This window comes from Erithacus rubecula (genome assembly GCF_903797595.1).
Source record: "Erithacus rubecula genome assembly, chromosome: 4".
Lineage (NCBI taxonomy): Eukaryota > Metazoa > Chordata > Aves > Passeriformes > Muscicapidae > Erithacus > Erithacus rubecula.
The window spans coordinates 8,589,542-8,609,655 of record NC_136686.1 but is presented as its reverse complement, the minus strand read 5'-3'; the positions used below and the strand labels follow the sequence as shown (position 1 = coordinate 8,609,655).

Genomic DNA, 20,114 nt, shown 5'->3' with positions numbered 1-20,114 from the left:
GAGGAGAAAGGCTGGCTCTGAGCTAATTCAAATCATAGAATGTTAAGGGGTTGGAAGTGATCTTAAAGATCACCTAGTCCCAAACCCATCCGCCATGGGCAGGGATACCTTCCACTCGACCAGGTTGCTCAGAGCCCCATCCAACCTGGCTGTGGACACTGCCAGGGATGGGGCAGCCATTGTCTTTCTGGGCAACCTGTTCCAGAGCCTCACCACCCTCACAGGAAAGCATTTCTTCATGATATCTAACCTAAATTTCCCCTCTTTCAGCTCCTTGTAAAGTGTACCTGAACTGTGGGATCAAGGCGAGATAACAGGAAAAGGCTCGGGGCAGCCTTGTTGTTTTTTTGGGTGGGTGTTAGAGCCAAACACGAAACTTTCCTGCCTGAGCTGCAGCCCTTAAAGCCAGCTTTGGGATTTCTACACCAAGCTGTGGCTGCACCAGCAGGGATAATCCCAAACTAGGGACTACTTGCAAACCCATTGTTTCAATTAGAAGAAGGGTATCCTCGCCCATGCCACTCAAACGTTGTCATGAACGGCTTTCTGCTCTCGCTGCCAGAAGCTCGGGGCTGCAGCTGGGCCGGAGCAGCTCCATCCCCACGTTGCAGGGCAGGACTTTCTGTGCTAGGAGTGTGTTTGCAGCAGCCTGGGTGTGTGGGCTGCCCCATGGCCCAGGGCAGGGGAGCGGGATGGGGAGCGGGATGGGGAGAGGGCCGAGGGCGGCCGGGCGGTAGCAGCACCACGCGGGCAGGGCCAGGGTGGCAGGCAGAAAGCTCTGTCTCTCTCTGCTTTTGGACGAGGATCTCAGAGCTCCACTTGTGTGTAGCCTTGCTTCCTGGCTAGCTGAAGGGCTTGTCTGTGCTTGATAGCACTTGTTATTGCTCCTTTCTTGTTTGTTGGAGGCAGTGGCGGAGGGAAGCTGAGGTACTTTCTATTTAAAACCAGAAGTGTTTGTCATCTCCGTCCAGGTGAATTAACCCACAGTGGAAGGAAGTACAACATTCACATTGCCTTTTGTAATCTGGGAAAGCTGTGGATGGATTGTGCCCTCATGTTTTCACTGCCATCCTTTTCTGCTCACCAGGCCAGCTCCTTCACCCTTCTCCTCTCAGATTTTGTGCCTGTGACTGCAGCAGGATCAAGCATCGCCCCTCTGTTTTCATGCTGGCATGTGGCCAGCTGCTCCCTCTCACTGTTCCAGCTTGGAGGGGTTCTGTGCACCCAGAATCATCTAAAAGCTGGGTGCACAGGAGCTGAAGTCTGGTCTTTTCAGGCCCTGAGTGGCTTTATTTCATTGATTTACCTTGTTCCCCACATAGAGCATATGAGGGAGTGATGGCCAGCTCATCATCTGATCCAGTGAGAGATGTGAAAGATCAGTAAACCCCAAAATGGGAAACAGTGAATTATCTTTGAGAGTTTGCATATGCTGCCTAGTGGCAGATGCTAGATTGGTCCTGTGTGCTGCTCTGTCATGTTATTGGTCCTGCTGAAAATGCTGATTGGAAGTTTGCTTTGGGTAGCTGAGCTCCTGGGGGTCTCCTGGGCCCCCCTCTGATGGAGCAGACCTGCATTGGGGGTTTAACATGGCAGTGCTCCACAGACACTCTGTTCTGGTAATTACTGGGCTCTTGTTCATAACTGCTCTGCATGCGAAGACTACAGGTGCTGTCAGTCTTGTTCTATTATTTCCTTTTTCATCTCCATGAAATCCTTATTGCAGACATGTCTTCTTCCATGGTGCACCCAGCCTTTGACCAGGAGGTGAACAGTTTCCCTAGAGAGATGCTCCTGTCTCTGCAGAAAGTTTCCCTTCTCTTGCCTCACCTCCCAAAGCTCCTCTCTTGCTCTCCATGAGGTGTGCAAAACACCCAGCAGTAATGTGATGAGACAAATCTCACTTGGCAGCTTCCAGTGTTGATGTGCTGTGCACCTCCCTCTACCCTGCCTCCCAGTATCATCATGGAACTGCTCCAAATGCAGCTTTAAACTCGTCCTTTCACCCGTCCAAATCCCTTGCAACATAGCCATGGAAGTGGAAATGGGATTTTGAGTTTAATAAGAGGAAATTTAGTGCTATGTACATCTGTGAAACAGCACAGTGAGCAAGAGTTCTTCCCCTGACAAAGTGTGGGCTTGAGTTTGAGCACCTTACTATTCAGATCTTCATGAGCCATCCTAGCTTTAGTAATAGTAAACTTTCCTTAGCCAGCAGCTTCTGTGTTCCTAAACAGTCTTTCTGCTCCTGGAGAGCCTGTGTCTGAAATCTGTCTGTAATAGGTGTGAGAAGCAGTACTTTTCTAGGCCTGGAGCTGAGACTCAGCCAGGAGAGCCAAGAACAGTGTAGCACAAGAGTGATCTGATGTGGAACCTTTCAAAAGACAGTTTAGCAGCATCCAAGTAGTTTAGCAGCAGCTGACAGCAGCAAGACCTGGTGGAAACCCCGTGGGAACTCCCTGAATGGACATATCCCTTTGAAACAAACTGGTTGTTAAAATTATAGCTATTACAACTACTCACTGCTTGGGAGGGAAAATCCAAGTTGATGAAAAACCGTGGTTTTGGCCTGGTTTTGTAAGAAAGACTGTCTTTTCACTATAAACAAAAATTCAAGGTTACATGAGAAAAAATACACAGGAAGTAGTTAACTGATGAGTTAATTAACTAACTCAATTATTTTCGTCATTTATTTTTTAGAATTGGGGTTGTTCAGCCTGGAGAAGGGATGGCTCCAGGGAGGCCTCATTTCAGCCTTAAAAGGGATGTATAGAAATAGGGCGAGCTACTTTCTACATAGGCAGGTAGTCATAGGACAAGAGGAATATGTTTTAAACAAGAAGAGGAGAGATTTAGATTTGATATTGGGAATAAATCCTTTAATATGAGGGTGGCAAGGCACTGGTACAGGCTGCCCAGAGAATCTGTGGCTGCCCTATCTCTGGAAGTGTTCAAGGCCACGTTTTTCTCAGGAGCACTGAGCAGCCTGGGCCAGTGGAAGGTACCCCTGCCCATGGCAGGGGATTGGAACTGGATGATCTTTAATGCCTCTTCAAACCCAAACCATTCCGTGAGTTTGTAATGACAACACCTGTGATGAAGGTGTATAAAAAGCTTCAGTTCTAACTCCAGAGCATGTGCTCCTTGCCTTCAGAGCAGGTGTTTTGTTTCACTTGATGTAAGGGAACACAGAAGCTAAGCCAGCTTTCAGGCCAGGCATGCCCTGGCCGTGGAGCTAACTGGGACAATTAGTTCAGATGTAATTATGCCCTTACTGCTTTTACTTTCTGTGTGGAAAGAAGTTGGTACTTGTGACTATAGAGCCACTCTAGCACAAGGAGATCACTGTAGATGAAAAGAGAGGGAGCCACATCAGTTTGTCTCTTTCTCAGGTTTTTTCCAGGTAGGGATTGTGGGTCATGGTAGAAGCCAGAGAGATAAAAGTGGTGAATCAGATTCTTCCGTCCTTTTCACAGACATATCCCAAATGTGCATTCCCTAGTGCTCTGTCATGTCTGAACTTCAAATGCAATAGTGGATGGGAAATTCCACTATATCCTTTGGGAAACTGTCCAACAATCCTGAGATAGCTTTTTTTTTTTTTTTTTTTTTTTTTTTCCCTCTCTAAAAGAGTAGACTAAATGATGACGTAGTTTCTCTTTATACTCTGTAGATTAGTCCACACACACCATAGCTACTCCTCTCAACCCATGTGGTTTACAGCCTTCAAATACCTCATGTCTTGTGTCATGTCCTAGTTACCTGTTAATCAAATTCTTATGTTCTTATGTCTTCTTAATTAATTTCTGTGATCATTTGCAATGAGGTCCAGACCTACTGAGATCTGTAAAGAAAGCCATCAGCTCCAAAGAACAGGCAAAAATCACAGAGAACTCGGCTAGAAGAGGCCAAGACTATTTGTCCCCCGTGCCCAATGAAAATCAATGGAGATTTTTGAAAATGTTCTTGTTCTCTGGACACCTTCTGGTACCCCCTTTTGGATCTGAGATAACCAGCTATGGCCATCACTTTTCATAAGTTGCCCTGTGGCCATTGCAGAGAGCTCAACACCTCTGCTCTTTGAACAAAGTCCCTTTCTGCATTTGCATGTGAAACTAAAAAGACACCAGTGGGGTTATTTAGTTACTCTCATACTGCAAGCTTACACCTGGTATTTGCCTGTTCTCATTTTGTTTCCCACCTCTGATCACCCACTAGGTATGTGATGTTGGTTTTGTTTTTGGTTTTTATCAGCTGCGTTAGAAGCATTGAATTAGATCCATCGTATCATTGTGAAGTAGTAACAGAAAAATGCATTTTTCTTCAGTAGGATGTGTCACTGATGGAGTCTGAAGAAACCAATGAGGGAGGTGCCACTCCCCCAGGAGCCAGCAGCAGCATCACTGGGGAAGCCTGGGATTCTTCAGCCGTGGAAGGAGAGCATCATGCCACTCACACAGCAGCCAAAATGAGCACCAGCCCATCTAACTCTGCAAAGGGAGCAGAGCTCACCACGCCCAAGGACTGCCTTGCTGCTCCAGGGAAAGCAGCAGAGATGCTGGGCAGACCCTCTAACTCTATGCAAAAAGTGCCAGCAGGACTGGAACAAGGCCAAGGGGATACAGAGCCTCAAAAGGGACTCTCAGAACTAGAAGGAGAAATGCTTTTAGAGGAGGGTGGACTGGATTATTCTCTAAAACTTAGGCAATTGGCACTGGTTGGGCTGGAAAGCCGCCAGGACCCTTCCTCTCACAGCAGAGTCCAGGATGAGTCAGCCCCTGGCAGCTCCATCCTGCTGGCTGTAAATCTCAGCACTGAGTTTCCTCAGAGCCAGGCAGAACTGGCTTTTCATGGCTCAGACGCTCAGGCCCAGCAAACGAAATCCCCTTTGCCTGATGCCATTTCCTCTCAGAGAGAGACACCTAAGTGCTTTTTGGTATGTAAAACTGTTTCAGAAGGACATTATAAGGCTGAACCCTTTCTGGATAACATCTCCAAGGATTCTTTGCAGGAGGTTGATGCTGGTGTAGAGCAGGAGCAAAGCACCAAAAAGTTGGCACCAGCATGTGATGAGCAACCTACCTCAGAGGGAGCAGTAAAAGACACAGCTAAACCTTACAATTCTGAAGATGTTCAGGAAAGCTTAAGAGCACGCCAGGGTTTGGAAAAGAACACAGAATCTTCCCCTTCCACCTTAACAAGTGACAGCCAAATGAGTTCACTACAAGCAGAAGGAAACACCTCAGCTGGTGAAACAGGGAATATCAGCATGGTCAAAGACCAGAGAATGGTTCCTAAAGAGAACTCATCTGCTTCCAAATGCCTTCATCTAGAAGAGCATCACAGAAAAACTGAGGGCACACCTGCCCCTTCAACAGAGAGTGCTGTCCAAGGAAAGAATACTGCTAAAAGGACAGAGGAAGTGAGTGCTTCACAGCATAAGGAGCCAGCTTGGGAGGAGGCGGTGTCTGAACTTCAGCAAGAAGAGGAGGAGGAAGAGTGCAAAGAGCAGAATCTACCAGAAGAAGGCAAAGCTTTAGAGCTCAAAGATCAGAAAAACAAGGAACAAAAGGAGCAGGAACAACTGCAGAGGGAAGAGCTGGGGGAAGAGCTCAAACTAGAGGCTCTATCATCAGCTTTTGGGTCAGAGATACCTTCTGTTCCCAGGCATAATGTGGATGTGTGTGGTTTGGAGTATGCCTCCTCGTCTGATCAAACAAGATCAGCATTTCTTCCTGGGGAACCTGTCTCTGTGGATCCTAATGAGGACATGCTGCTGAAAGCTCATGCCACAGAAGCAGGTTCTGGATGTCAGCCACCTGCTGTTGGCCCTCTGTCCTCAAATAACCTGAACCCAGGGGGAGAAGCTCCACACCTGTGCCATGTCTCTGACCAGGCAGAAGACCTGGAGGACTCGGGCAGCTTTTCCATTGGTGGTCAGGATATTGGAGAAGCTCACTGGGATGATAAGACACGACTGAGCAGGGAGAATGAGCACAGTGATGGTCATAGAAAAGCTGTCCAGAGGTTTGATATAAGAGATACATCACTCTGTGCAGGGGTGACAGCACCTTTTAGCACAGAGAACCCAGAGGCTCTTCTTCCAGCGCACCCTTCCTCTGGTACCAGTAACTTGGAGCCACCTGATACCACAGATCTTCATCCCATTGCAGGAAAAGCTGAGCTTTGGGACTTCATTCCAGCTTCCCTCTCAGAGCTCACCTCAGTGGGGTCAGCATGTGTTCCAAAGCAAGAGGGTGCCAGAACATCCTCTGTGACCCCAGAGCACTGTCCTGGCACCAGCCTGAATGAGCTGCCAGACTCTGCAGGGAAGCCACCCAACCAAGCTACTCCTGCACGAGGGTGGGACCCAACACCAGCAGAAACTGCTGTTTTAAGGACAGATGCAGGGGATGCCAAGACTTCCCATGACCTCCTGACTTCTGAGGAGGGCTCTCATGAGGACCTTAGTGGCCCATCTTCTTTCTCTGCAATGTACATGAGCTCTCTTCCTCTACAAGGGAGCTTTCCTGGGGATAGGAGGTCTGTGACTAGTATTGCAGGGCCTCTGGAAGCATCCCAAACACCAGGAAGGACTTCCACTCCTCTGAGCCACCCAGAGACAATTCAGCAAAACTCTCCCCAAAAAAGTGCCATTATCCAAGGAAAAGAAACGGGAGAAAATGTGGATCATAAAACACAAGTGCCTTTATTTGATGAGTGTGACTGCAATTTATACCAAAAAGAGCCTGGATCCAGAATTTCCAGTGTCCTGAGCACCCTAACTTGGCCCTCTGAAGATGATACGGTCCTTGCTGTGAAGGAGCAAGGACAACCTCTGTCCCCTGTGTCCCACTCAAGCCTACCTCTGGTGTCCGAGCCTGATGCCAAACAACTTCCTCATCCTCCTTCCCACGTCCAAAGGCCCAGTCAAGCTCAGGCCCCTGCACTCCATGCAAATTACCGTGTTCCACCTCCAGCCCCTGCAGGTTTCCAGCCACTGGGTGCTGGACCACGCTCCAGGCCCCCCCTCAGCTGTGGGATGGATGATGGCAAGCTGGGAGCCATTCACCCTGCTCCAAGCCATCCTCTCCGGACTGCCACCTCTGCATCTGATTCCAGCTCCATGGCCTCTGCTTCTGATGGAGAAAGTCTAGCAGAGAGAGATGGCCTTGTTCCAGTGAGTGGAGAGTGGGATCTGGGTGACTCAGGTCCCCATGATACAGAGACTTCTGATGACTCAGGGGTCAGTTTGCTGACCAAAAGTTTTTCGGCTCTTGGAAACGAAATGTTGGTCAGCTGCTCTGACACCAGCCCTGAAACAGCAGACCACCACATGGATATAGAGAATGGAAAATCCTCACCTGACCACCCTTCTTGGCCCTCATTGGAAGGCCTGATAGCATCCCCAGACTCCAAGAGCAGAGACTCTGCACAGCTCCTTCCAATGCTTGCATTCACCAATCCAATCCACTTCCTCCAGCTCAGCCCTCCGTCGCCACCGACCACCAGAAAAACCTGCCAGGATGAGGAGCTGCGATGGGAGCAGCCCTCAGGCAGCTTCAGTGTGGACACAAAGAACATCCAGGCTCCCCTGGCAGTCACAGACAAAACAGAAGGTGAGAGGAGGGTCAGGCAAAGGCTGGAAGGAGGAGAGCACCAGCCAAAGGGAGAAGTGGCCAAACACGCACCCTTGGAAAAATCATCAAGTTGGCCAGACAAAAAAAATACTGGGTTAGCTGTGCAGGAGCCAGCAGCTAATCAAGAAAACACAATTAAAAGCCGAGTAAAATCCAAGGAGTGGCACCGTCAGGGCCTGAAGAGGATGTCAGTACCCCCAGACATCTTGCAGCGTGAGTCCTTTCTTCCATTTCCCTTCCCCCCTCCACCTTAGTGTAGTTATCAGGAAGTAGGGTTAAATTAAATAGACAATGTGATGGAGAAGCATGAGAGCTGAGAGCTTAGCATGGCTCTTGTGCCTTTCTGGTGATATTCCTTGCTCCAGCCCTATAGCCCCCTCCTGTCCTGGCCCAAGCTTCCCTTTCCAGCTGGCTCCTCCTTCCTCTCTGCTGCCCTGTGTATCCTGCTTGTTCCCTTGAGTAGGGATGGACTCTGGGGCTCAGTCCCCTCCTTCCACACTAATACCTGCAACAATAAACTTACTTCATCAATCCCTGAGGCAATAAGGAAGAGCCATGCACACACCCTCAGTAGCCCATATCTCTTATCAGTTGTTTATTTGCTGCCTCCCCTTATTTTGCAATTGGCACTTTTGGGTTCCCACTTGACCTTCTAAAAAAGATGATTTTTCTGTGAGCACAGGATTTGAGAGTACAGATAAGAATGCAAATTTGTCAAACCCAAGGTCACAGCTTGCAGAGAAGTCAGATCACTGATGTCACAAGTGGAAAACATGCATCTTCTGTAATGCAGTTCATTCAGCAGTACTTGCTATCAGGATGCATGTCTATTCTTTATCTATTCTTTACTATATCTTACATAGACTTTAAATAATTGCTTATTTTTAGCTCTTACTCTAGTCTATTTTTGAATCTCTGAAACATACTGGATTTATGGCACAGAGGAAAAGGAGGGGGATATGGAGGGGTGTAAAAGGTTTGGCACAACTTGAATCAAGATTTGTTCATATGCTTGACCTGTAACTTCTTGATTCCAAATTTTAAAATATTCAAACTATCTTTCCCCTTACGCTTATCTTCAGCTCAGTCTTTGGACTTTCTTCCTTTTTCTGCTTTCAATTACTTCAGATTTAGAATTTCTTCACACCTTATTTAATTGTATTCCTCACAAATCAAAAGAATTTCTCCAATTTTATTTTTTGGCTCCACTGATCTCCTGATGCCTGGCCCTGGTAGCTAAAAGTGTAAGAACAGCATCAAACAGGGCACATAGGCAATGTCTTTGCTTGCATAACTGGAGAGAGAAGCTCTTAGAGTTACTCCCACTGCCTAAAATGTCAGCCTTTTTCTTTGCGTGAAAAGTGAATGTGGCTAAGAGATGTGAAGTGTAAGTAATGTCAAGGATTGTTAAAACTAGAATGTTTCTGACCCAGAAATAAATATCATGAGAGCCCCTGTACTCCAACTCTAGACTGCCACTTAGGTGGGGTGTAGGTAAGTGGTATCTGTGTATCTTTTGGATTCTAGATTAAGTCTCAAAATGGGTTGATGTTTTGTTTTCCAATTGTCTTCTATGCAGAGGTTTCCTCTGTTCCTTCAGAGGAAGAAGCTCACAAGGCACACAGGGAACCACCTGCCAGCTCAGAAACAGTTACAATGCGGTGAGTCTCTCAATAACCCTCAGAATTTGCCCCAATCCCTGTGCAGCACAGATACCTCCATTATTTCTGAGTTACCAAAGATAATGATAAGGAGTGGAAAACTTTAATTAAATGCTCTAGGCCTGTGTTTTAGTCTGTTCTGTCTTGAAGAGGACCCTAGTGCAACAGAGATTTCTGTGCCTTCAGGGCAGTCTTTCCATTAAGCCAGACTTGGCCCTTTGTGTCAGGTAAAGCTTGTGGAGCTTGAGCTTGTTGGAAAAGGAGAGGTCCCTGTTGTGACAGAGTAGTTTCTAAGGTGTGGATAAGCCATCTCATGCTGTGCCCTTCATTCACTCTGTGTTTGAAATCCTTTTTCCCTGGCAGAGAGAAGAAAACTGCAGACACAACAGAGAGCTTCAAGCGTCGGCACTCCAAACTGATCAACTCCTGTAAGTACCTCCTGCCTGGGGTGCTGTGGCAGACCCCTCTCCACCAGCATCTCTCATCCTTGCAGTGAGCACAAAGGAGAGGGACTCCACAACGTGGTGGTTGTGAGGATGTAGTGTTAGAAAGCAGGGAAAGCAGCTGGAATCCTTCAGTACATTTGAGCAGCTGGGGAGCTTTACCTGAATTTGGCTGTCCCAATACAGGGCAGAGTTTTCTCCAGGCTGAAGCTGAGGGTGAGTTGCTACTACAGAAAAGATAAATGTATGTGTCTTTCTTCACAGCAAGATTGCTGTATCAGGAGTACAGTGATGTGGCTCTGAACAAGGCCATCCAAAGCCAGAAGAGAGTGGATTATCCAGAGGATATAGAGTCAAGTTTCCCAAGCTCCCCGAGGCTACGGAGAAAAGTGCTGCCTCCCCAGGACTCATATTTGCAACGTCTGTCAGTCTCATCCAATGCATCCCTCTGGCAGGACATCCCCATGATACGGGGCAGCAGAATACTGCTCAACATGTCCCGTGAGGAGCAGAGGCTGCAGGAGGTAAGGGGTAGGTGTGCATGGTAAATGGGTTGTCTGTAATCAAGGAAGAGTCTCTGGAAGAAGGGTTAAAGCAGAGAACAAAACCTGCAAGGTGGGAATGCAGGTGGTTGAGGTCACTTCTACCCCTGGAAGCAGCATGGGGTGTGAAGTAGAGCAATGCTGAAGTGCTGAATTTTAGAGAAAAGCAGCACTCTGGCCAGACTCTGCACCTTATCAATAACTCCAAGGAAACATGGGGAAAAGTGGGAACAAGAGAAGGAGTTTTGAGTCTGCTTGATGCAAAAGAGTGTATAAAAGTAGAAGACTTGTAGCATTCTCCCACACATAAGCTTGTGAGAGATGCTAACAAAACCACAGTAAATTGCACTTTCTGTGGTAGAATATGAGTTTAGCAAATTGACCTGTGTGAGCTGCAGGGTTGAGAAGAGACAGGGAGATGAATGGATTCAGCACAATGGTACAGAGAAACTGGGTGAGGAAAAGGACAGGATCTGAGAAGTGGACAGGAGGATCCAGAGAGAAAGAGGTGAAAACAACGGCATGGGAAGTGTGATGATGGAGAAAAACGTGTGTGGTACAGATGCTGGATTTTATGGGAGCTTGTAAAATGGGGAACTTGTGAAAATGGTGTTGAGGGGAAATAAAAAGTAAAATGAGAGCAAGTAGCTATTTTTAAGTTATACCACGAATATTTTTTTTAAAGTGAGTAGAATAGCATGCTTGCCCTTCATTTCTAAAGCCTATCTTCTGTTGTTACACACTCCTTGCATCATGTGCTGGGAGGTTTTCCTGCTTTGCCCCGTCTCCTCTCCGTAAGATTCCTCACAGACCTGCTCAGTGTACTGATGCTGTGCTCCCTTGTTTTCTCTCCCAAGGCCAAGTTTGAGTTGATAATGTCTGAGGCCTCCTACCTGCGCAGTTTGAACGTGGCAGTGGATCACTTCCAGCGCTCAGCAGAGCTCCAGGCGATGCTCACCAACCAGGAGCGCCAGTGGCTCTTCTCCCGCCTCTCTGACGTGCGTGATGTCAGCGCCAGGTGAGATGTGACCCTTTGCTGCCAGGTCCAACAGGCTTGTGGTGCTTCCAGCAGGAGCATTTCTCACTCCTCTTCTGCTCACTGTTCAAGGCAGATCCAGCACCTAGTGATGGCACCAACACTGCCTGGAAAGGAATATTCGCCTTTTTAGGTGACAGGGCAGTGTAAATTCTGGTGTTAAATCCCAGATATTATGGCTCAGTTGTGTACAGAGCTCATTGCAGGGATAATGTAGCTTTGTGCCACTGCTTTCAACTACAGTAAACTTAACTAGACCCCAACCCAAACCAGCTCCTGCTAAATACAAGACAAAAGGGGCAGCTACATGAGCCCTGACAAAAAGCCGGGGGGGAAAAAAGGAAAAAAAGTAAGTTACAGCCATCACTTGACAGAAGCTAATGTGAATCAATAGAGCGTAATTCATGAAATGTGGACATGACCCCACATGCAAGGAATCTTGTATGTTGTAGGATTCTGTTCTGCTTTTTCTCCTGCAAGGCTTGACTACATAAATCACTAAGCTGGTATGGTTTGCTGCTACCTTTTCCATTTCTACCAGCAGGATTATTCTGGTGAGGTCTTAGTTTCCAGCTGTTACATGACCATGCCTGCAGAAGCATAATCTCTCAAGAATAGAGGTCTTTTGCCTCTGCTTTTTCCTTGCTGATACCAAGCCCTAAATTGTCATTTTCTGACATTTCACTCTCTCTAGAACTGAAGAGCTGTCTTGTGCTTATCTGTGACCTGTCAGGGTTTTAGAAGACTAAATGACACTTACATTTCCTTCTCCTTTTATGGCACCACATCCATGTGCTGCAGTTTCCTCTTTGACTTGGAGGAGAAATTTGAAGAGGACATGTTCACCTTCCATGTGTGTGACGTGGCTCTGAAGCACGCCCCCGACTTCCGCCGGGTGTATCTGCCATATGTGACAAACCAGACATATCAGGAGCAAACCTTCCAGAGGTTACTGTAAGTTTTTCTCATTTGCTGCACCCTTCTCCCCCTTACTTCCATGAATATGGACTCTTTCAGACAATGGGGAATGCTGCAGGAATGGGCTGTTGAGCAGTGCTCTTGCTACGCCCTCAGAAGAACCTTCCTCAGTTCAATGGCATTTGGGACAGCAGGAACAGAGCTCCTGCAGGCTTCTCTGCCATAGCATTGGAGAGGAAAAAATATGTAATATCTGATCTTGTTACAGGCTGTTCTCTGTCTGCCCTCTACTGAAGAGAGCAAATATGACTGTCCTGGATAATGGTTTTCAGTCTTGGTCACTGAGAACCAGAGTGCAAACCACCACCATGAAAGGAGCACTGCTGATAGAGGGAGTTGAAATGTAGATGTTACTTCTGGCTTTTAGTCCAGAGGGCTGTGGAAAGAGGAGAGAGCTAATAAAAGCTGTACTGCCATCCTGTAGCTGTTAGAAACCCATAATTGCTCTTCAGCAGAAGAGTGGTGCAGTTTCTTGACACCTCTTGCCCCAGGGACAAAACCTGACTGTTGGGAGCACTCCAACATTCCCTGAAATCTGATACTAGGAAGGTTATTTATTTACTCTGATGCCTGCATTTTTTTTTTTTTTTTGTTTTTGTTTTTTTTTCCTTGCCACTCCCACAGAAATGGAAATGCAGGGTTCCAGCAAGTCCTGGAGAGATTGGAAAGTGATCCAGTGTGCCAGCGCCTCTCACTTAAATCCTTCCTCATCCTCCCCTTCCAGCGTATCACTCGACTCAAACTCCTCCTACAGGTAACTGTTGTGATTCCCTGCCTTCCCTCAAGTTTCCCTGAAGCTTTGTGTAGGAGCAGCTACAGCAGGAGGGAGCTGGGGGAGCTCAGCCTGGAGAAAAGGAGGCTCAGGGGGGCACCTTCTGGCTCTCCACAATTCCCTGACAGGAGGGTGCAGCCAGGGGGAGGTTGGGCTCTGCTCCCAGGGAACAAGGGAGAGGGAAAGAGGAAATGGTCTCAAGCTGCACCAGGGAAGGTTCAGGTTGGACATCAGGAAGAATTTCTTTCCAGAAGGTGTTGGCAGGCATTGGAAGGGGCTGCCTGGGGACATGATGGAGTCCCCATTGCTGGAGGTGTTCTGGAAATTATGGATGTGGCACTGCATGAGGCAGTGCTGTTTGTGAATCACTGGGAGCTTTGTTGTGCCACTACTTCAATTGTACTCCAATAAAGAATTTATGGAGTCTTCTCAGAATGTGCTGATTTACATTTTATTGAACTTTTTGGCTTCCTGCTAAGAAAACAAAGCCAGGGTTCCTTGGCTCCCCTCTGAAGGCAGACTCTGTCTGTGCTTTGCCTGAAGTGTTGACTAATAAGGAACCATTCAGACGGGAACCAGCTAGTTCCTAAAGAATTAATTTTGAACTCTTTCTATGAAATTCTTCTTTTTGATTATGTGAGCCTCTTTTTAACAGGAGAAAATGACAATTCTATTCTGTTCATACATCCACTTGTGTTGTTTTAGTGGTTACTTTCTTACGCCATGTATTTTCTGTGTGATAAATAATGCAATTTAAATTTACAGGAATGCTATCTATGGTCAGTGTGACTTAGCAGTGACTGCATCTCAAATTTTTGGCCTTCTTGTCTCCACATGTCACCAGCTACTTCTGCTTTATTATTTATTCTACTCTTCAGTGGTGGTAATGTCCACCTTTCCCTGTCATGAAAATCATCTTTTCTCACACAGAATATCCTGAAAAGAACTCATCCCGGGTCTGAGGAGGAAGTGCAAGCAACGCAGGCCTACGATGCACTCGAAAAGGTAAAGGTGCCGGCCCTTTCTGCAACCTCACCTTTGTCTCTAATTAATCATCAACTCCCACCCTTACCCCTGCAAAAAAATCTTGCTCTAAAAATACCCACAGCATTACTCTATTGCATCCCTTCCTCTTATTCTATTTATTATAGAGGCAAGGTATAAAGTTTTCTGGGACAAATAGTTATCTACAATTTGTAGAGCCTCATGAGGTGGATTGTTATGTCTAGAACCTTCCGAAGGAGAGCCACCAGGATGGTGAGGGGTCTGGAGGTAAAGACACAAAAGCAGTAGCTGGTGTCACTTGGTCTGTTCATCTGGAGAAGAGCAGACTGAGGTCAGAGCTCACAGCAGTTCTGCAGTTTCCTCACAAGGGGAAGAGCAGGGGCAGCTCTGATCTGTGCCCTGTGTGACAGGGACAGGACCTGGGAATGACTGGAGCTGGGTCAGGGAAGGGTTAGGGTGGATATCAGGGAAAGGTTCTTCGCCCAGAGGGTGTTGGGCACTGAACAGGTTCCTCAGGGAATGGTCACAGCCCCAAGGCTGCCAGAGCTCCAGGAGAGTTTGGGATGCACAGGGTGGAATTGTTGGGGTGTCTGTGCAGGGCCAGGAGCTGGACAAAATGATCCTTGTGTGTCCTGTCCAGTTCTCTGATTGTGTACATACATTTTTTATTTTTTGCAGGAGGATGCCTAAGGAATTGTCACTAATGCTGACTCCTGAGGGGCTCATGGGGAGTAGTACTGATCCCACCAGCAGTTCTGTTCCCACCTCACTGCTCATCTTTTTTTCTCTGCAGCTCATCAAGGATTGCAATGAGAATGTCCAGCGCATGAAGAGCACTGAAGAGCTGATCTACCTCAGCCAGAAGATTGAATTTGAGTGTAAGGTGAGCTCATCCATTCCCTGGGCCTTGCTCCACCCTGATGTGTTTTCTGTCTTTGCCCACAAAGCCACTTTTTGTTATCCTCTCCTGTATACACAGAGCTGTTGAACCAGAACACCATCCACAGGCCAGCTCTTAATCAGTGCTTCCCTTGCCCAATCATTCATACCACCCTTCACATGGAGGTGCCTGCCATGACTTACACCTCTCCAGCCAGAGAACTCAAAGCACAATTCCTCAAGAGAACGGCAAAAATGCAAATCCAAAACTCACACAGACTCATTTTCTTGTGCATAAATATTTATTTTTGTCTTGCAGATATTCCCACTCATCTCACAGTCGAGGCGACTCGTGAAGTGTGGTGAGTTAACAGCACTGGACTTCAACAGCCTGAGTCCAAAATGGAAAGTCACCACCCGACCCATCTACCTGCACCTTTTCAATGACTGTCTGCTCCTGTCTCGGCCCAAGGAGTGAGTGCTTCAACACAATTCTTCTGCCCCTTCTAAAATACCTGTCTCTTTTGGGGTCTGTGCTTTGGTGACAGTCCTTTCCCTCTGCCTGCCAGCAAGTGGCAGCCTTTGTCAAGTCACTCTCCTGTCCAGACCTGATGTGAGTATCATGCAAGTATGTGGAAATTGATAGTCCCAACTCTTAATTACATATCATAATATAAAAACTTACCTTGTGGTCTCTAGCACAACACTTCTATTTTACCTTTGCATCTCTACAATGTGAAACACTAGAATAACAATTTATTCTAGTTTTATTTGGTAAATAATATCTTCCTAAAGCAGAGCATGAGGACTAGTAATGTGCAAATCACTGTTTTGTCACAAGAGTTGTTGGTTAGTTGTGTTGGAATTTTGAGGGTGGTGGGTTTGTTTTTAAACTGTAAGCTACCAAATAAAATTCTGGCAGGCCAGAGCTTAGTATTTCTACCCTTTTCATTAAATCCCTTCTCTCTCTTCTCTGGCCTTCTGTGATTTCTAACAAGATCACAGCTTAGGATGTCTGAAGCAGATAAAGACTCATTAAACCTTTTTGCTTTCCTGCAGACTACATGGACTCCCTTTGTAACCTTCATCACCTTAAAACTCACCCCTTGTTTTGCTCCTCCTCCTCACCTGCAGGGGTGGACGCTTCGTTGTGTTCGACCACGCCGCTTTCTCGTATGTGCGCGGGGAGAAGTGCGAGATGAAACTCCACGGGGCAAACAAGAATCTGTTCCGTCTCTTTCTGCTTCAGAATAACCAGGGAAAAAGAGTGGAGTTCTTGTTTCGGACAGAGACACAGTAAGAGCTCAAGTTTACCCTTGGTATATCCCATTATCGTGGCTAAACACCTCCTAGCAGCCTGATAGCTGTCCCTCAGCTACTCAAATACTGAAATAGCAAATGCAGCTGCTGAGCAGAAGTCTTGAAAAGCACCCTATTGCTATAACTATGTGAACTACCTTCCTCCTCTCTTGTTGTAGCTGCTCCTACAATACTACCACATTATGTAATACCATCAGCGTCCAAAAATGGGAAGTTTTGCCTTTTTCCACCTCCCTTCTCTGCTTCCCTTTGTGTGAGCAGACACTCCCCCCACCCTATCCCATTTCAGTCACCAGTCTGCTGTCCCTCACATGGAATGCTGACACCTATCCTGTGCTGTTTTCCAGCAGTGAGAAGCTGAGGTGGATCTCTGCTTTGGCTCCTCCACGGGGAGAACCAGATCTCCTGGAATGCCCTGGTGAGACTGCTCTGCTGCTGCAGCAATGGGGGTGGGCTGACTCGCAGGAGTCACAGGCACTGTGAGGTGGGGCACCCCAGAAAGATTCCAAGGCAGAATACTTGAGGTTTTGTAGAAAAAGAACATACTCATGGGCTTTTCCTCAGTGCCAGATGCTGCCAGTTATTCTACCTATTTTAACTCCTTATTTTAGATGAAGACCTGTACTATCCCTGCCAGTTCTCTGCTTTTTTGGGCAGCTCCTTATTCTCCACCTCCTCTGGAGCTGATTCCCACAGGTTTAATGTTGCTTTCCAGTATAACAATGTGATCTTTCCTCCCCTGCAGATGCACCACAGGTTCAGTGCATAAAGGCTTACAAGGCTCGGGAAAACGATGAGCTGGCTTTGGAGAAGGCAGATATCGTCATGGTTATGCAGTACAGCAATGATGGTGAGCAGAATGAACAATGCCTGTCTTAAACTGTAGAATTGAGAGGATAAAGGGATTCTTCATTTTCTTTAGGATGCTTTATTTGGAAGATGAAAGGGGATCTTTTCCTTTGCTCTTAGGGTCTTTTTTGGAAACAATGAAAAAACCACGTGACTTTTGCCTCACATTATGCTTTTCCCCACACCACAGGGTGGATGGAAGGAGTGAAACTCTCAGACCGGGAGAGAGGCTGGTTCCCCTCAGAACACGTGGAAAACATCTCCAGCAAACATGTGCGGCGGAAGAACCTGAAGGAGGAGCAGCGGGTGAAGAATGCCAAGCAGCAGGTCTTCTGCAAGAAATAAGACTTTGTTTGGACTTGTACAGTCTCCCTGCCATGGAGAAATCATGGCTTTTCTATCGTGCCTCGGAAGAATTGTCTCTGCAAAGAGCATAATACACAGCACTTTGACAGGACTGGGTGCTTTTTGCCAAAGAAAGTGAGAATTGAATCAGGAAAAGCTTCCTCTGTGTCCATAGGACTATGACAGCAAGAGGAGGAATAAAGGTTGCATGTATTGCTTGCTTTGTGGTAGTAGGGAGGGACTTAAATCAGACAGAGGTCTGGGGTCTGGACTTCTGAAAACATATTCCTGGCTTTGCCACTGACAAGTTGTGGGACCTTATGCAAGTCACTTCAGAGTTCTGCCTCAGTTTTGCCATCTGCAAAATGGGGGTAAACTTACCTACCTCACTGCGTGTTGTGAGGCTAAATTCACTAGTATTAGCAGCCTGAGAGCTTTGAGTTCCTGAGAAGCAAGGTGCTAAGTGCAAAGCACAACAGAGCTGAGAAGAATATTCTGTTTGAATATCATCTGGATACCTTCATGGCATTGATCTCCATTGTGAAATTTCCATTTAGGGCAATTTATGTATTAGATCATGCAAGTCTACTGGGGTTTAGATTGGCAAATATTTCATTGTACTGAAATGCTGTTAAGAGTCCTTGACAGCATTACAAAATCCACTGGAATTAAGCAGAGTTTTCAGAAGCCACACTGATGATTTCTCCCACATAAGAGGTATCATGCTGAGGAATCTGCTTCACAAAGGTCACCTCTTGTCTGAACAAGCATCCCACTAAGCCATCTGAACTGACCTTTTTTTTTTTTTTAACTCTGTCTCCCCTTGGAAATAGACCAGTGACTTTTGACAAAGATTTATATTTCGTGTTGGTACATGCCCTGTACAAAATAACCAGGACTAGGCACATGTAATGAAGTGGCACTTTACTGCTGCTCTTACTCTGATTGCTGATGTGGTATTGCATGCACCATTTTGCACACTTACAGAGAACACTGAGATATTTAGCCACTGTAGATAAAGTCATAATATGCACCAGGGTCTTTGTTCACTTTTTAAGAACTCTGGTTTTAAGTCCAGTTTACATGCATTTGTGCAGAACCTGTCTGTTTGACAATATGCCTTCAACTGTAAAATACTGTTTGTGTTAAAGTGTTCAGCTCAGTCAATGCAAGATCAAGTTTAAGAATCAATACACCAAAGAAAGCCATGTGTAGCCTCTTGCATTTAATATATTTGAAGAATTAGTTATCTTCATATCTCCAGCTTTCTGTCTCTGTAACATTCTGCCTTTAAATCCCATTTACATTGTATCTAGAATAGCCCATTACAGCCTATTTATATCAATAATTTTAGCTGGATTAAAAGAAAAAAAAGTTGCTTTTAGTCCTAATAAACTCATGCACTTCTGCAGTTAAAAACCTTTCTGCTTGCCTTGTTACTTAGCTTTTCCTTTCAAATGTAAGTAATTCAATTTACTGAATATACATGTAATATTTTATTTTTCTTTCCTTTTTAAGTGATTGTCATGTACAAACAGCTCTCTTTGGCAGAGGCAGTGAGGAAAGCTGGGTTATCCAAGCTTAAGATTCTTCAGTGTTATCCCCAGCCCTGGAGAGCTGATGCTGCAGATTCCACAGTGGTGTTACTCATCCATAACTGAAGGTAAGCTGAAGGGATGAACTACAGAAGATGGGAGTCCAACCTACTAGAGCAGAAAGACAGGACTCAGTTACTCAGTTTTTAATCTGTGGTCCAGACAACAATCTGCTAACACCTCTCCCCCTCAGAAGGACTGCAGCTTGTCCTCAGCTGATAGCCAAAGCAGAGCTCTACCTCAGACTCACACAAGAAGGGTTGTAATCCTCCAGAGTACCCAGAATGTCCAGATATCCCATATTGCCTGCTTTTCCCAGGCTGTCATGAATTTATGCAGTTCCCAAGTCCCCAGGACTGTCAGTGGCTGCCATGGGATCAGTTCAGCACATCTGTGTAAGGTCATCTCACGCAGACAGTCAAGGCATCCCACATCCACTTCTTCATTCAGGAGGAGCCAGCCATACATATTCCCATTCTAAATTAGAAGTCATATTGTTCAACACCTCAAGTTGAGAGTTCTTTACTCTTTCAATTTCTGCTCTTGAAAGCAAGCAGGCAGTTTATTCATTAAAGCCTCCGAAAGTGGTTTCTATGCTAAATTCCATATGTTGTTAAAATTCCCCTTGACATAGAAAACTTCAAGGGTACTGTTGTCATGATAGAGAGCACTTCTATACTCTTTTTAACTAGTTAGATAAAAAGTTAATGTGTCCCTGTCACAGGTACAGCTTTTATTTCCTGATGTCAGGCCTTTGTACGTTGAGGAGCATTTAAAGGTCACCTTATGCTTCTAAGAACAAGTGCTTATACCCTGGGTTACTTTGACTTCTTACATTTCAGATAGGCCTCAACTTCTCACTATTCAGTTAAACTTCCAGCCACAGCACTATCCTGCCACCAAAATCCATAAACAAATCTACACTGAAGTGCTTTTTGAAACTGATTGACATCTCTTTGATTTGTTCAAATTTAGTAAACTAATATAATATCCCTCCCAAGTGCACATTCACAATGCGGAATCACGTTAGCAGAGTGCCTTTTGTGTCC

General features: G+C 46.1%; 1 protein-coding gene across 5 annotated transcripts in view; it reads left to right on the top strand.

Annotated features, from left to right (window-relative positions):
• ARHGEF5 (Rho guanine nucleotide exchange factor 5) overlaps positions 1-18,889 on the top strand; it is a 33,282-nt gene extending 14,393 nt beyond the window's left edge. For 3 of the 5 annotated variants that reach the window (XM_079303775.1, XM_079303776.1, XM_079303777.1), the window contains exons 2-15: positions 4,328-7,853; positions 9,220-9,301; positions 9,665-9,729; positions 10,009-10,268; positions 11,144-11,304; positions 12,124-12,276; positions 12,925-13,054; positions 14,003-14,077; positions 14,871-14,960; positions 15,276-15,430; positions 16,091-16,252; positions 16,624-16,694; positions 17,022-17,126; positions 17,316-18,889. In XM_079303775.1, the coding sequence (XP_079159901.1) occupies positions 4,343-7,853; positions 9,220-9,301; positions 9,665-9,729; positions 10,009-10,268; positions 11,144-11,304; positions 12,124-12,276; positions 12,925-13,054; positions 14,003-14,077; positions 14,871-14,960; positions 15,276-15,430; positions 16,091-16,252; positions 16,624-16,694; positions 17,022-17,126; positions 17,316-17,470 (5,175 nt within the window). In that variant the 5' untranslated portion in view covers positions 4,328-4,342 and the 3' untranslated portion in view covers positions 17,471-18,889. The remainder of the gene's footprint in view (positions 1-4,327; positions 7,854-9,219; positions 9,302-9,664; positions 9,730-10,008; positions 10,269-11,143; positions 11,305-12,123; positions 12,277-12,924; positions 13,055-14,002; positions 14,078-14,870; positions 14,961-15,275; positions 15,431-16,090; positions 16,253-16,623; positions 16,695-17,021; positions 17,127-17,315) is intronic. The other 2 variants (XM_079303774.1, XM_079303778.1) reach the window with 1 other exon arrangement.
• Positions 18,890-20,114: the final 1,225 nt, after the last annotated feature.